Genomic DNA, 13,382 nt, shown 5'->3' on the forward strand with positions numbered 1-13,382 from the left:
GTCATTTGCTCAGTATTTAATGATTTTACAATGCTTTTATTATCTTATTACACACCACCAATATATATTTTTTAAATTCAGCTGGTGTCTTATAAATAAAATGCATTTTAAAAAAATGCTTCTGGAGAGACATCCTCCTGTCCTTGATTAAGGTACAATGTCACACATTAAAGGAGACAATAAAATATCCAACAGAACTAACACTGAGGGCCAATCCAAAGCTGTTGATTTTATTGTGCAATTAGCAAACTTTTAAAAATGTAATCCTCAAGGATTACAGAGGAAGTGACCCTGATTTTCACTGGGACCCCAGCACACAGGGGAAATAAACCCCTTTTGCCCCAAACAAGATTGAGGAGAAAACTGCCTCGGTGCAACAATTTGTGTTAGGAAAGAAACTCCCATTGTTGCCACATTCAACAGAAAGATTGGCACTTATGGTGCTCTATTAGTGGAAACTAAAGGGAAGAGTGAAGCATATAAAACTCCCCATTACAATCTACAGAGGGCAAATATTCTGAAATTAGTAGTTCTGGGAATATCTGTGGCAGATTACTAATTTACTTACTTAAGTGTCATGCACAAGATCTCTAAATCTATAGAGTTTAACCATACCATAAATGCTACTCTTCTGCTTTTAGACATGGAAACTGTGTTACGAAGGAGGGAGCCTTGTGACACTTCCTAATGATTCCAAAGTAATCTTGATCCCCTGATTCAATTCTCAAATGTGGACTGGAACTGCCCCATATCATGTGTTCTTCATTTGGACTTCATGAAACTGATCACCCACATCTCTAAGAGGCAGAAGCCCTTTCTTCCAGTTAAAAGTTTCCTTGCAGATGAAGATAACATCCACACAATTACTTAAGAACATTTATTTATAACATGATATAAAAGAAATGAGATATGAACATTTTTATTTGAACAATAGTAAGTGGCTTCTTATACTTACATTGGTTGTGCTCATTGTATAATATATACACAATGAACATAATTACATTTGTACACAAACTTAACTGGGAACTGAATACCTGCTTATTGCTGTACATACCCTATTCCAAAAGAGGAAAAGCCCAGTACCTCAAGATTCCTAACCCTTCATTTTTTGTTTAAAGTAAGAGAGAGAGAGAGAGAGAGAGAGAGAGAGAGAGAGAGAGAGAGAGAGAAGTAAACACTAACATTCATGTCTATGTTGAGGACAGTATGGGAGAAACTGACATTGCAACTTGACCGAGAAATAATTACAGATCAGAAATAGAGCACATCTTAACTCGGCAATAATAAAAAATGGCACATTTTAAATAGGGCATAAAACATTTACAAATCAAAAGGTGAAAACAATACATGATTCATTTTTAGAAGCATAACTGAGGTTTAAGTGGTGATCTGTAAAAGCAACCCATGAAAAAGGCTAAAAAGAAAGCAAACTTAATTAAATTCAATATTTTTTTTTTTAAAAAAAGCCTTACACCAGGGAAAAACCACTTGCGAAGGTTCCGATTGTAGGCCGCACATTTGAAAAAGAACCCTTAATTATGTGGATGGAAGTCATAGTAGCAGCAGGCTGGTGTCAGAAGAACAATCTCCAAACTGTTGAGGGTACCGTGGGAGGCATTTAAAGCTCTCTTGGAATAAACATTTTCCATGAAGTGATAAAAATGATGCTCTGTGGCCAAAAGCATCAGAACTATGAATTTCATAGATTTAATAAAATTGACTGTACAGTATCTTCTTTCCGTAGGTCCGTTTTCTTAGCCATGAATCGTTTCAGCAGAAGCTGGAAGAGCTGGAAAAAAAAAGCTGGGTGAGGTTTATTGCAAACAAGCCACTGAAAGAGAAGTATGTGGGGTTTTCTTTTTGAACCTGGACAGAGATAATGGGGACCACCTTCTGTAAACTGTGATTATCCATAATCTGAAGTAATCCTAATGGAAGAGCAACCCTGTTGCTGGATCAGATCAAAGCTCCATCTAGCTCAGCCATCTTCTTTCCCGATGGTATGCCATTGACAGAGTTATCCTCCATGAATCTCTAATTTTCTTTTAAAGTAAGGCTCTCTGTTTTCTGTCCCGAATCAACTGCCTATCAGTTTTCACTGGGTTTTAGTACTCGCAAAATATTCTTGGGAGTGTGTGTCACCCAACACAGGCACTGATTTTGACAGCACATGTGCTTGAGAGCACAGAAGAGAAAGAGTTTGATGCTAACCACACAGACGTGATTCCTGGGCATTATTTTCTAAAAGGTGGTAGGAAGTCTTGTGTTTGGGTCAGAAATGTGCCATTTCTTGTATCCTAAGAACAAAGGCATAAAACTCAGAGGCAGAGAACATGCTTTTAAGACAGAGATCCCAAGTTCTATCCTCATCATCTCCACTTTGAGAGACTAGGTGGCAGATGATGGGAGAGACCCTGGAGAGAAAGCCACTGCCAGGCAGAACAGACTGTACTGAGCCTGACACACAAATACTTTGTATTGACAAAAGGCAGCTTCCAGAGTTATCCCCAAGGTTAGTATTCCAAATTATTTACCAAGACCAACCCTTAACTGGTGTTTTAGATGTCTGCTGTAACACTGCAGCAGTGCTTACGAACCTCTGCCAGTGCATGCTTATGACATCTCTGGCCTGGCCACAGAAACAGCTAAGTTGTTTGCTTTATTTCAAAATTTTCTTTTTCTTTCTTTCTTTAAAATTTGAAGCATAACTATAGTGCATGTTATAATACATTTTGGCAGTCTACATATCCTAAATCAAACCTGCTGCTGTTGAGTTTCCTCTTGAAGTCTGTGCTGGCCTCTCAAATGAAGAAATAGTATCCTCCTGCTCATGAATGCTGGTTTCTTCACTCTCTTCTGTGCTGCTTTCAGGTTTGTGGTTTGCAACTGGGGCCTTGTTCTTCAGGCTGGGGGGAACGATCTAAGTTTAGAGATTTCCTCTAACTTCTAATTGGGTTAACTGATACTGTACACCACTTCAATAAAAGCCTAAAATACAAAAATACTAGTTGTGGTGTATATAGGATTATGAGATCACGTAACCCAATCTCGGAATCTATGCTTTTCTAAAAGAGTGGGGGGAAACATCAGTACTGCTTTCTACTTCACACACACACACATAGCATTTTTTAAATAAGACCTAAGAAATTAGATTACGTATTTTTTTTCATTTTATCTATCCTGAGTGCTATCAAAGCAGAGTATTTAGGACTGCAATACCTCAAACTGCAACATCTCAAGGACCACCTCTCCTCATATGAACCAACCCGGGCCCTACAATCTTCATCTGAGGCCCTTCTCCATGTGCCTTCTCCATGAGAGATCTGGAGGGGGGGCAGCATGAGAACAGACCTTTTCCGTGGTGGCTCCCCATTTGTAGAATGCTCTCCCCAGGGAGGCTCGCCTGGTGCTTTCATTTTCATATCTTTAGGCACCAGGTGAAAACGCTTCTCTTTAACCAGGCCTTTGGTTAAAAGGACATTTGAAGTCCGTTTAAATGTTTTTGTGGGTGGGAGGGGTTATTGGATTGCTTTTGTTTTTATCATGTATTGTGTTCTGATTTTATATTTTGAACTGCCCTGTGATCTTTGGATGAAGGGCAGTATACAGATTTAATAAATAGTAGTGATGTTGTTGTTTAGTCGTTTCCGACTCTTCATGACCCCATGGACCAGAGCACACCAGGCGCTCCTGTCTTCCACTGCCTCCCGCAGTTTGGTCATGAGTTAATGATGAAGGTAACTAGATGGGTGTCCTTCAGAAGAGCATTCCGCAATTTGGGTATGGCGACTACGAGGGCTATGACTTGCTGAACACACCAAACTTATTTCTGTATTGAAGACACCTAGAGGAGCTTCTGTAGATGATCTTAAAGCATGGTCAGATTCATGGTAGTAGGCAACCCCTGAACCAAATCAACTTGCTAGTCACACCTAGTGAATGTACAGTTTCTGGTTTTGAGTCATTAAAGACTTGGGACAGGGATCCCAAAGACTGCAGGCTCACCTTTCCTAACTCAGCCCTTTGCATCCCCTCCTCCTACCCCAAAATAATTTCTGAAGGTCAGGGCCCTCATGGAAAGGCTTGCAATGTGCCAAGAGCGGCTGCCTCCTAGGCATACACAAAAGTGCATTGCCAGTAGGCACGGGATTCTTTTGATCCCAGCCTTGTAGTTTTCCAACTGGAAGTGGAATGAGTTTGGAATGCATTTTGACACCTTTATCATGCCAACGTTTTCAAAATGGGAAAATCTATTTCGGAGCCTTTGGAAGACAGGAACTTTTACGATAGCTATCACATGCTTGGTAAAAGGCCAACACAGCTGGTTTTTAATGGCTGTGAGACTACTTTAATTCCTTTATTTAAAAGTTCGGTAGTGATCCAGAAACAAACTGGACAATTTTACATTAAAAAAAAATGCTCTTGAAACCTATATTATGTAATAGCTTCAACCAATTAGCACTCAGTACTTTATTTTCAGGTCCCAGAAATAACTACATGAAGTGGTGAAGCAAGGGCTGATGTGGAGGGGTAACTGTTAGTTTGTCAATCCCCTCCTATGAAGCGAAAAGAAATGGAATGCAGGGGTAAAGTCACCCCCTAAATTTGCAGATATGGAATCAGTGCAATGACTTCTGGTTTTACTGCAAAGCCCCACACAGCAGCTATTACTAGTAAGTTAGATTTGGTTTACCTGAAGTCAGCATCTTGTGTCTCTTCTACTTTTTTTAGCTTTTCAGAAGCCTCATAGGGAATCCCCTCCTTTGGCTCTAAGACATCTGGTGACAGCTGACCTTCATTTTTTGGTAACTGTGGGTAAAAAAAAATGTGAATAATAAATGTTAGCTATTTGAAGTACCTAAGTTGAAGAGGTGTGTAGATAGAAGAGTTTTATTTTCTGTTTTTTTAAATGTGAATAATAAATGTTAGCTATTTGAAGTACCTAAGTTGAAGAGGTGTGTAGATAGAAGAGTTTTATTTTCTGTTTTTTTAAATTTCAGTTACTCAATCTCCTGCATTTAGGTTGGTGCACTTTTTAAAGCTGTTTCTAATGAACAAGCAGAATTAAGTTTGGGATAATCAGGAGGCACCAAGGAAAGAAAAATGGGGAGGTAAAGTTTCAAAGGTACACACGCTAAAAAACACATTTGTTCAGGAGCATTTAAGAAGTACATCATTGTGTTCTCTGTGTCATGAGCAGAGAACATAGAGATGTGCTTTCTAAGTGCCTCTAAGGAAGAAAGATTTTTTGAAATATGTTTGGCCAACAATATCTTTATTTTTGTGTACCCTCGAGATTTCACATTCCTCTTTCTCCCAGTTAATTGTAGACTATCTGAACTCTGCATTGTTTACCCAACATTTGCTCAGTGATTTGTAGTAACCCAAACTATAATTTCAGTGTGAAAGCATGCTCTGCAAAAGAGAAAGAAGATTAGAAAAAGTGGTAAAAATGTAGACAAGATCTCCAGGCTAACTAATTAAGCAAGTTCTAGAGGAGTCTTTCTGGGGAAGGTTTTGGTTTTATATTTTCTGACCCCAGTTCCTTATTTTCTGATTGTATGCCAATAAATTTCTGTGACCAGGAAAAAGCAGTACCTGTGTAATAAAACCAGCATGATGTTCATTTGGATGATCGTTATTCTTATCCTCTGGATGATCATTATCTTTAATCCAAGGTGAGTCTTCTGCACAATTTTGATGGCTCTGGCCTGCATCACTTCCTCTAATTGCATACTCCAATTCCTTGGTAATGCATACAAAATCATCCTTCCTTTGGTTCTGCAGAGAATATTTGATTTTTTGTGAACAAACAAGGCAACTAACTGGCAGTACAATGATAAAGACAGGCACTGGTTAGTTAGGAAACAAGATACAACAGGGGCCCCCTGGACATCATTTTTAAAGCACATTCCTAAGATTTGTGCTCATGATGCTGTTTGGGTGCCTTCAATACTGTTTGTGCCTTCAAAGGTTTTGGAGTGGTCACACTCCTTCGCTTGCAGTCAGTGCATATTCTGTAACTTCCTGCTGAAATACTGTAACTTTTTATACCAAAAATGTTCTGGTTATTTTTGTCCCACTTCTGTTGTGCTCTAACCGCTCCAGACAGCAGTAATGTGGTAGCATGTGGTGGCATCGCCAAACAAATCTGCTATTAAAGCACCATTATTGTGTCAAAAACATATTGCAGAATATGCCTGCAATATAATGTCAGTCTGGAGGGGCTCACAGATGGTTAACTTCCTTGTAGAAAACATCTTACATGAGACTCCTTCTGTACACAACACATAGGTACCGATATAATGGGTGGTCACTACACACCTGCAGCGTAGGACCTTGCAATTGCCTGTACCTTTCCTGTTCACCAGACGTGTCCACACGGACTAACATTGCTCAAAACACTTACTTTAAACCGAAGAGTAGACCTCTCTATCTTTTAGTGATGATACTACTGTCCATTCCAAAAAGCAGAGAGGAAGCTGCTAATCTTCTTGGGGAGCAAGATTGCTCTAAGACCATGAGGAGTCTCCCTCACTCCTCTGAGATTAGTGGGTCTTAATATCAACACAAATAATTTGGCATTACACTATCTGTTTCCACTCCAGGCCAACATTTTCCTTACCCTCATAACAGGAACAAAAGCTCCGCCTGACTAGACAAAGGAACTTCCTTCACAATATCTGTTTCCACATCCTTATCCAGATTCTTGAGTCAGCACAGAAGTCAGTCTTCAGCCATAAACTGAGACTCTAAGAGCTTCTGTCCGTCAAGGAGAGGGTTGTGGGGGGATGAATGTGTGGCATACCTGAGACAACTTAAAAGGATTCTCTCTGACAAGGGATGGGCTTTGTGATGGGGATAGATCTGAGACACCAATAATATTCAGTCCTTTCTTCTTCTCTCTTAGACAAGCCTGCTGATGTCTCTTTATTCTTTCCATCTGCTCTTCCACTGTCATCCGGGGACGAGCGCTTTCTGCCAAGCATAGCTGCTCTACTGCACTTCTTGGCCTTTCCTTGAAAGGAAAGAAATGTATGGTAAAAAAGCACTTCTAAAAAAGGAAGCAATGTTTGAGGGACCTTTACTCTGCTGCTGCAATGGGATATACCATGCTATTCCCAATGCACAGAAACTGGCATGATTTGAAGCAACAAGGTTAACTACACAGAATGTGAATCTGTAATTTTTAACCCATGTCAAAGATTTCCATCCACAGAATACATTGCACTGTGATAAATTCCATAAAATATCACTGCCTCTATTCAAAGAGCATCATGTAAAAAACTTGCCAATAGTCTTATGGAACTAGAAACTGATGACTACAATAATGCTGAACACACTCTCATCTCTGATTCACAGAATGAGGTTGCACTGATGGAGTGAAAGCACTCTATTCTGTTAGGCAAGTTGGTTTTTGTCTACTGCCTATCAATGTTGCTGCAGATAAATATGACTGGGGAGAGGAGGCGGGGAAGAGATAGGTGCTGCGCTATTTAAAGACTAGTTCTTCATATTTCATCATGAATCAGCTGCACTTTTTTCAGTAAGGCATTCATATCCCTGTGATCCAAGGATCCAGTGGGTGAGGGGGTGGTGTTGATGTTCTCATATATACAATATGCAGAAGCCCACTGGGCATTATGGAAAACATGCACTTGACAGATGGTGGCAATCCAGCAAGTCAATCTTTTTCTCAACTATATGAAATTGTTCTCTGTCTTCCCATAGCAGTCCTTCTGAATATTGTGCCAAGCAGGAGCAGTGCCATGATGATCTTACACTACATGTGGGGCAGTGGTGGCATCTGCTGGTGTAAGAGTAGCCACACAGTTGCACTGGTGTAATACCCTGAGTTGACGTGCAATGCAGATGGAGAACTGAAGGCAGCGATTCAAAAGTAGTAAATACCGTTCTTAGATCTATCTTCTTTGTTTTCCTTAAAGTCACATAGGAAGCTATTGTTGAAGATTCAGGTGTTGGTGACTTTGTTCTGGGAGGCACAACTCCAATGGGAAAATGAGAGCCTATAAAACAAGAGGGGTGTTGAAAGCATATTGTAAAGACCTTAACTCAACCTCTAGATGCAGTTAATGTGAAACATGTTTTATCATGCAGTTATCATATTTCAGCACCTGCCTAACAATAAGTCTGCTCATAAATAAGGATTTTAAAATACATTATATTGAAATCTAATGATTACAGATGAAAGCTAGGTCTGAAGAAGTAATGATTCTAGAAAGATGGACCCCAAGTTCTGGTACTTCTCTTTTAAGATCCATGTACAAGTACACAATCTTTGATGCCAAGGAGCCTTAGACCCTGATCATTCCACTCCTGTGTTGCCCACAAATTTCTGCGCTCCCATTCTGCCAATAGTGCTTTATGAGGTGTAAGAAGGGAGACAGATGGTGGTGGATTCGCTATAGCAGTTGCTGAAACTGGGGCACACACTGGATTAAGCAAGAGAAACCCCAGGTCTATGCAACCAGAATAGGCTTGGGGGGTGGGTTTAGATGGGTTAACAATAAGAGCTTAACTTTTCGGCCATGCTTTTGGACAATAAGTTGCGGAGAGTTCAGTTATATTTACTGCTTAATTTAAGAATACCAGTATTGTATGGTGTGTGTGTGTGTTTTTTTTAATTTGTTATTAATGTTTGGTTTTGAATTACCATTGTTACAAGCTGTTTTGGGAATTCCTATTAAACACACACACACACACACACACACACACACACACACACACACACCAGTGACTAACGAAACAGAAAATTTATATTCCTATAACAAAACATTTTGACTTGCACCTTCAACGGCTGCTAACACAAATGTGTTCCATCCTCAAAGCTCTATAATCGCTATCTTAGAAACAGTATCATTTTTTACTGGTGCTTCCTTTGAGTCCAGGGCTTCCTGTGTGCTGATTATCTTGACTTTTAGGAGATTTTTGGTGGCTATCACTTCAGCACAGCGAGTTTCTGAGCTGGGGGCCTTGTATTCTGATCCCTGGCTGATGTGCATCACCTGGAGAAAGTGGTGTTAAGACCCAATCTGTGGTTCATGCCTATGGTATGTTCTACTTCTAATAGGTCTCAAGAGTTGGTGTTGCTCTCTTTTCCCCCAATCCTTCCTGCTCCCAAGAACATCACTGCCATTTGTAATGGGAAAATTCGACCATCTCAGCAAGCACACAGTAGGAGAGCTTTGAATGTCTGGGGTGCTTTGAGATTTTATTTGCAACACACATCTTAGTTTAGAAAGTTGGTAAGGCAATACTAAAATCTCAATTTTAGTGGAGCTCTTACAACCAAGAAATCAACATTTTTTTGGTATCTATTAGCAACTCATACAGCAACCCTAAAAAAGAAACTTGTGTGAACAAGAAAAGCAGACACTGTCCTCATTTAAAAAACCCACTACATAAGAAAAACTTTTTATGTGCCACAAAACTGGGAAACACAAAAGAACAAATTCAGTTTTGTACTATATACATGATTTGGGTTTTGCAACGTTATATTTAGAGGTATGGAAACCCAATCCTAAAACAGAAAAAAAGAAAAGAGAACTTTACATCTATATTTTGTGAAGCAGGAGAAGGGTATGTGCAAGGGGGGGGGGAAATCCTATCAATTTTTCTTCAGTTTCTCTGTACTACTTTTAACTGGCTCAAGACTCCATTACAGAACAGTAAAACACAAACAAATCCTCACAGTGCAAATACCAACAGACCATAATATTCTATGTATAAAACAATATTTATGTTGTGTATTCCTTGTCACAGCAAGTAGGCAGGATTTTGGAGCGTGGCCACTTTCTGCCAGCTTTCATCTAAGGAATTTAAAATGCAATCATAATTCTTTTAGGCAGGTACAGCCACGTAAATGACAATTAAAATCAATGCAGCATGCCCAGATCTCCCTCCTTGTTCTCAAAGCAGTGCAGATGGTTGACAATTCAACACTGGATCCTTAAAAATGGGTTTCATCCTGCTTTAACTGTTTGCTTTGAACACTTTGGTCTGATGAAATGTATTACTCCAGCAGGAAATGGTACATTGACACTAGGATTCTTTATTTAAAACTAGCAGCATCATAACCAGAGCTGCTCAGGAATTCCAAGAAACCATTTTTTGGGGGTAAGGTCCAGATTGCTATATTGATTCCAAATGGCATCCAATTGTATCCAAACAGATGAAAACCTGCTCCTTGATCATGCAAAATTTTGTGAAGGTATCTTAAGAGGTGTCCAAATGCAGAGAGAAGAGACATACAACTTTCCAAAATACATAGTTGTTGTTGTTTAGTCATTTAGTCGTGTCCGACTCTTCGTGACCCCATGGACCAGAGCACGCCAGGCATTCCTGTCTCCCACTGCCTCCCGCAGTTTGGTCAGACTCGTGTAGGTAGCTTCGAGAACACTGTCCAACCATCTCGTCCCCTGTCGTCCCCTTCTCCTTGTGCCCTCCATCTTTCCCAACATCAGGGTCTTTTCCAGTGAGTCTTCTCTTCTCGTGAGGTGGCCAAAGTATTGGAGCCTCAGCTTCAGGATATGTCCTTCCAGTGAACACTCAGGGCTGATTTCCTTAAGAATGGATAGGTTTGATCTTCTTGCAGTCCATGGGACTCTCAAGGGTCTCCTCCAGCACCATAATTCAAAAGCATCAATTCTTACTTTAATTAGAGAAGAGGATTTTATTATTGGCTATCCTGCAAGATGTTTTCACCTCCACTTTTGGAAAGACAGATGTGGTAAAACTTTTTATGCATACCAATGAAAATAAGTATCACACCAGTTTTAAAAAGCTGCATTGCTTTATGCCTTGCATCTCCCAGGCCTGAGGTTTTGACAGCCCCAATGAAGTGTATGTGCCTAAATTGCTGATTACTAGTTGTGCGATGAATGCGATTAGCAGAATAAACACACAGGTTAACATTCCCTACCTAAGCCCCTAAAGCTCTCAGACTAAGTTAATAGGATTTACTCTGAGACTTTAGCTCACCACTTCCTCCGCTGTAAGCAGATGCAAGGACAATCATCTTATTAAAGCATCAATTTTGGTTTATTAGATTGCTGAAAGAAGCTGCACACATTTGCCTTATCTGACCATATCTCTCTAGTACAGGAGCAGACAGAGGTCTGACACTAGCAAGATGAACAAAATGGGTCCAGTATTTCCAAAGGGACTGTTAGGAAATGTGGCTGCTTCAGAATATAAACCATCGTAGGTAGAGCGATACTTCTTATTAGAACCCCTTCCTGTCTCAAGTTGAAATAACAGTCCAGTTCCTTGTTCTGGGAATGGTCTATGTAGGCCTACAACATCCCGTAGGTAAATGCCTAATTGCTTATTTAAATAATCTCCATGTAGGTGATATGACAGCATCCAAGGCTGTTTCTTCTATACTGCAAATTTATAGGCAAAACTTTCTTCAAGTCTAGCCTACACTTCTTTTGCTTGAAGTTTACCATCTCACTGCTTCTTCCACAGACTTCAAAGTAGCCAGCTTATGGGCACATCATCTGCTTAAATTGAATTTAGTGTAAGATGGAAAAGAGGGGAAACTGGAATCAAAGAGCTGTAAGAGTACCCTCCCCAAACTGAAAGGCAGTGATAAAGCCAACTGGATATATTAATAAATTGGACTCAGGCCTGATGCAAACAAGAAGATGTTGAAAAAGTAAGGCAACCCAACATGTGAAACTGTTCAGGCTCTTCACCCCACCCCACCCCAATTATTTTTGCATTTTTCACCTCACCATCAAACGCTAAGGAATCTAATGGTGTGAAAAATCACTGAGGGGAGCTGCTCCACACAAGCACATATATGATTAGACTGCATATTGTACAAGGATTTGTGATGGCTATTTATATCCTTTCTGATAACTCTTTACAGACCGTTCTATACATACATATATATATGTGTGGGCAGGTGTGTAATGTGCACATACATATCACTGTCGCTGACCAAAGTTGAATAATCTTCTTGTAATTAAAAACTAAGTTCCTGAATTTGCTCCCCCCCCTTCTCCCTCCCAATCAGTTTTCCTTTCATGTCATGCCTTTTGAATTGAAACCATGGGGGCAAGTACTGTCTCATTACTGTTCACTTTGAACTGGTCTGGGAGCCTCCCCCGCCTTCCCCGAAGAGCGAGTTAAAAATCCTTCAAATAAGTAGTAAATAGGCAGCATAGCCTTGTGCAGCAATCTCAACATGCCAGGGCTTCAAGTGGCTTGGTATGCTATTTACGTGAGTGAACTGAGCTTAAGGGAGCTTCATTCAAAATGGATTGCACAGAACAGATGCTGCAGTGGCTAGAATGCTGCCAAAAAGCATACACTTCTGCTCAGCCATAAAGCCCATGAGGTATTTCATCATATATAAATAAATAATATCCTTATTTGGATTTAATGCCCAAAACTAAGTGCTTTGTAAAATCAAGGTGAGCAAGCCTCCCACCTCCCACTTGCAGACTTAAGATTCAGTAGACCAAAAGGGAAGCAATGAGGTTCTTTTTTTAAAACAACAACAACCCACACCAACCACTACAGGGTAAAGCTTATTACTTGTCTAGGAGACAGAGAAAACTTGACAATTGCAATATTACACTCTTTTCTTTTTAAGGAGACATTTTTTCCCCTGTCTTTTGACAAATCTTGAAGTTCTGCAGTGCTGCCTTCAAGGATGTTCCAGCAAAATAATGCAGGAAATGGATGAACAAAGATGGAAATATTGTTCAAGGGCAATGACTGAAAATGAACAATTGTTTGGAGGAGTGGTGTGTGCAGAACATGAGAGATGTGATTAGGCACAGCGTCAATATGGATTTCAAGGCTGATTCTCGGTATTATCTTTTATTTTTCTTCTTTCTGCGACTGGCTGAAAGCCTTTTCTGGTTGTATAATTAAACCTAATTTCACTATGCTAGCTGTTTTCCTTATGATAAGAACAAGTTACTCTATTTGTAAAACTATAACTGTCAGAGGACTGCCCTCGCCGGAAGGCAAGGAGTTGCCAGGGCTTTATCAGTATCGCGAGCCCTTGTCTCAGATGCTGAGCAATTCATCTTCATCCTGTGGGGGAAGCAGTGATCCCTCTAGTGGGGAGGGGGATATGGGAGCAGGAAATAGGAGTCAGGACTCTGACAGGGGAAGAGAGCCCTCGCACCAAGCAGAGGCTGGAGGTGAAGCACCCCTTCCGTCTCCCCATTTGCGCAGGGGGGGGGGGCGATGCAGAGGGGGTAGGCGGGGGTTCCGCATCCCGCGCCTTTTATGCTGGGCAAAGAACCGGAAGGGGTCATTCCCGGACTCTGCCGAAGAATGAGCTGGACGTCTTTTTCTTAGCTGCACTGTATATATTTGCACAATAAAGAAACTTAGTT

At 40.4% G+C, this 13,382-nt stretch overlaps 1 protein-coding gene across 18 annotated transcripts in view; it reads right to left on the minus strand.

Moving 5' to 3' along the window:
• Positions 1–863: 863 nt before the first annotated feature.
• The window catches only part of PLEKHA5 (pleckstrin homology domain containing A5), a 175,671-nt gene continuing 163,152 nt past the window's right edge, over positions 864–13,382 (minus strand). For 16 of the 18 annotated variants that reach the window (XM_033161892.1, XM_033161886.1, XM_033161880.1 and 13 more), the window contains 6 exons: positions 7,912–8,027; positions 6,809–7,018; positions 5,599–5,781; positions 4,694–4,809; positions 2,761–2,906; positions 900–1,789 (listed from right to left, as the gene is read on the minus strand). In XM_033161892.1, the coding sequence (XP_033017783.1) occupies positions 1,755–1,789; positions 2,761–2,906; positions 4,694–4,809; positions 5,599–5,781; positions 6,809–7,018; positions 7,912–8,027 (806 nt within the window). In that variant the 3' untranslated portion in view covers positions 900–1,754. Of the gene's footprint in view, positions 1,790–2,760; positions 2,907–4,693; positions 4,810–5,598; positions 5,782–6,808; positions 7,019–7,911; positions 8,028–13,382 lie in introns of all 18 variants that reach the window. The other 2 variants (XM_033161876.1, XM_033161875.1) reach the window with 1 other exon arrangement.

Source organism: Lacerta agilis, chromosome 10 (genome assembly GCF_009819535.1).
Source record: "Lacerta agilis isolate rLacAgi1 chromosome 10, rLacAgi1.pri, whole genome shotgun sequence".
Classification (NCBI taxonomy): domain Eukaryota; kingdom Metazoa; phylum Chordata; class Lepidosauria; order Squamata; family Lacertidae; genus Lacerta; species Lacerta agilis.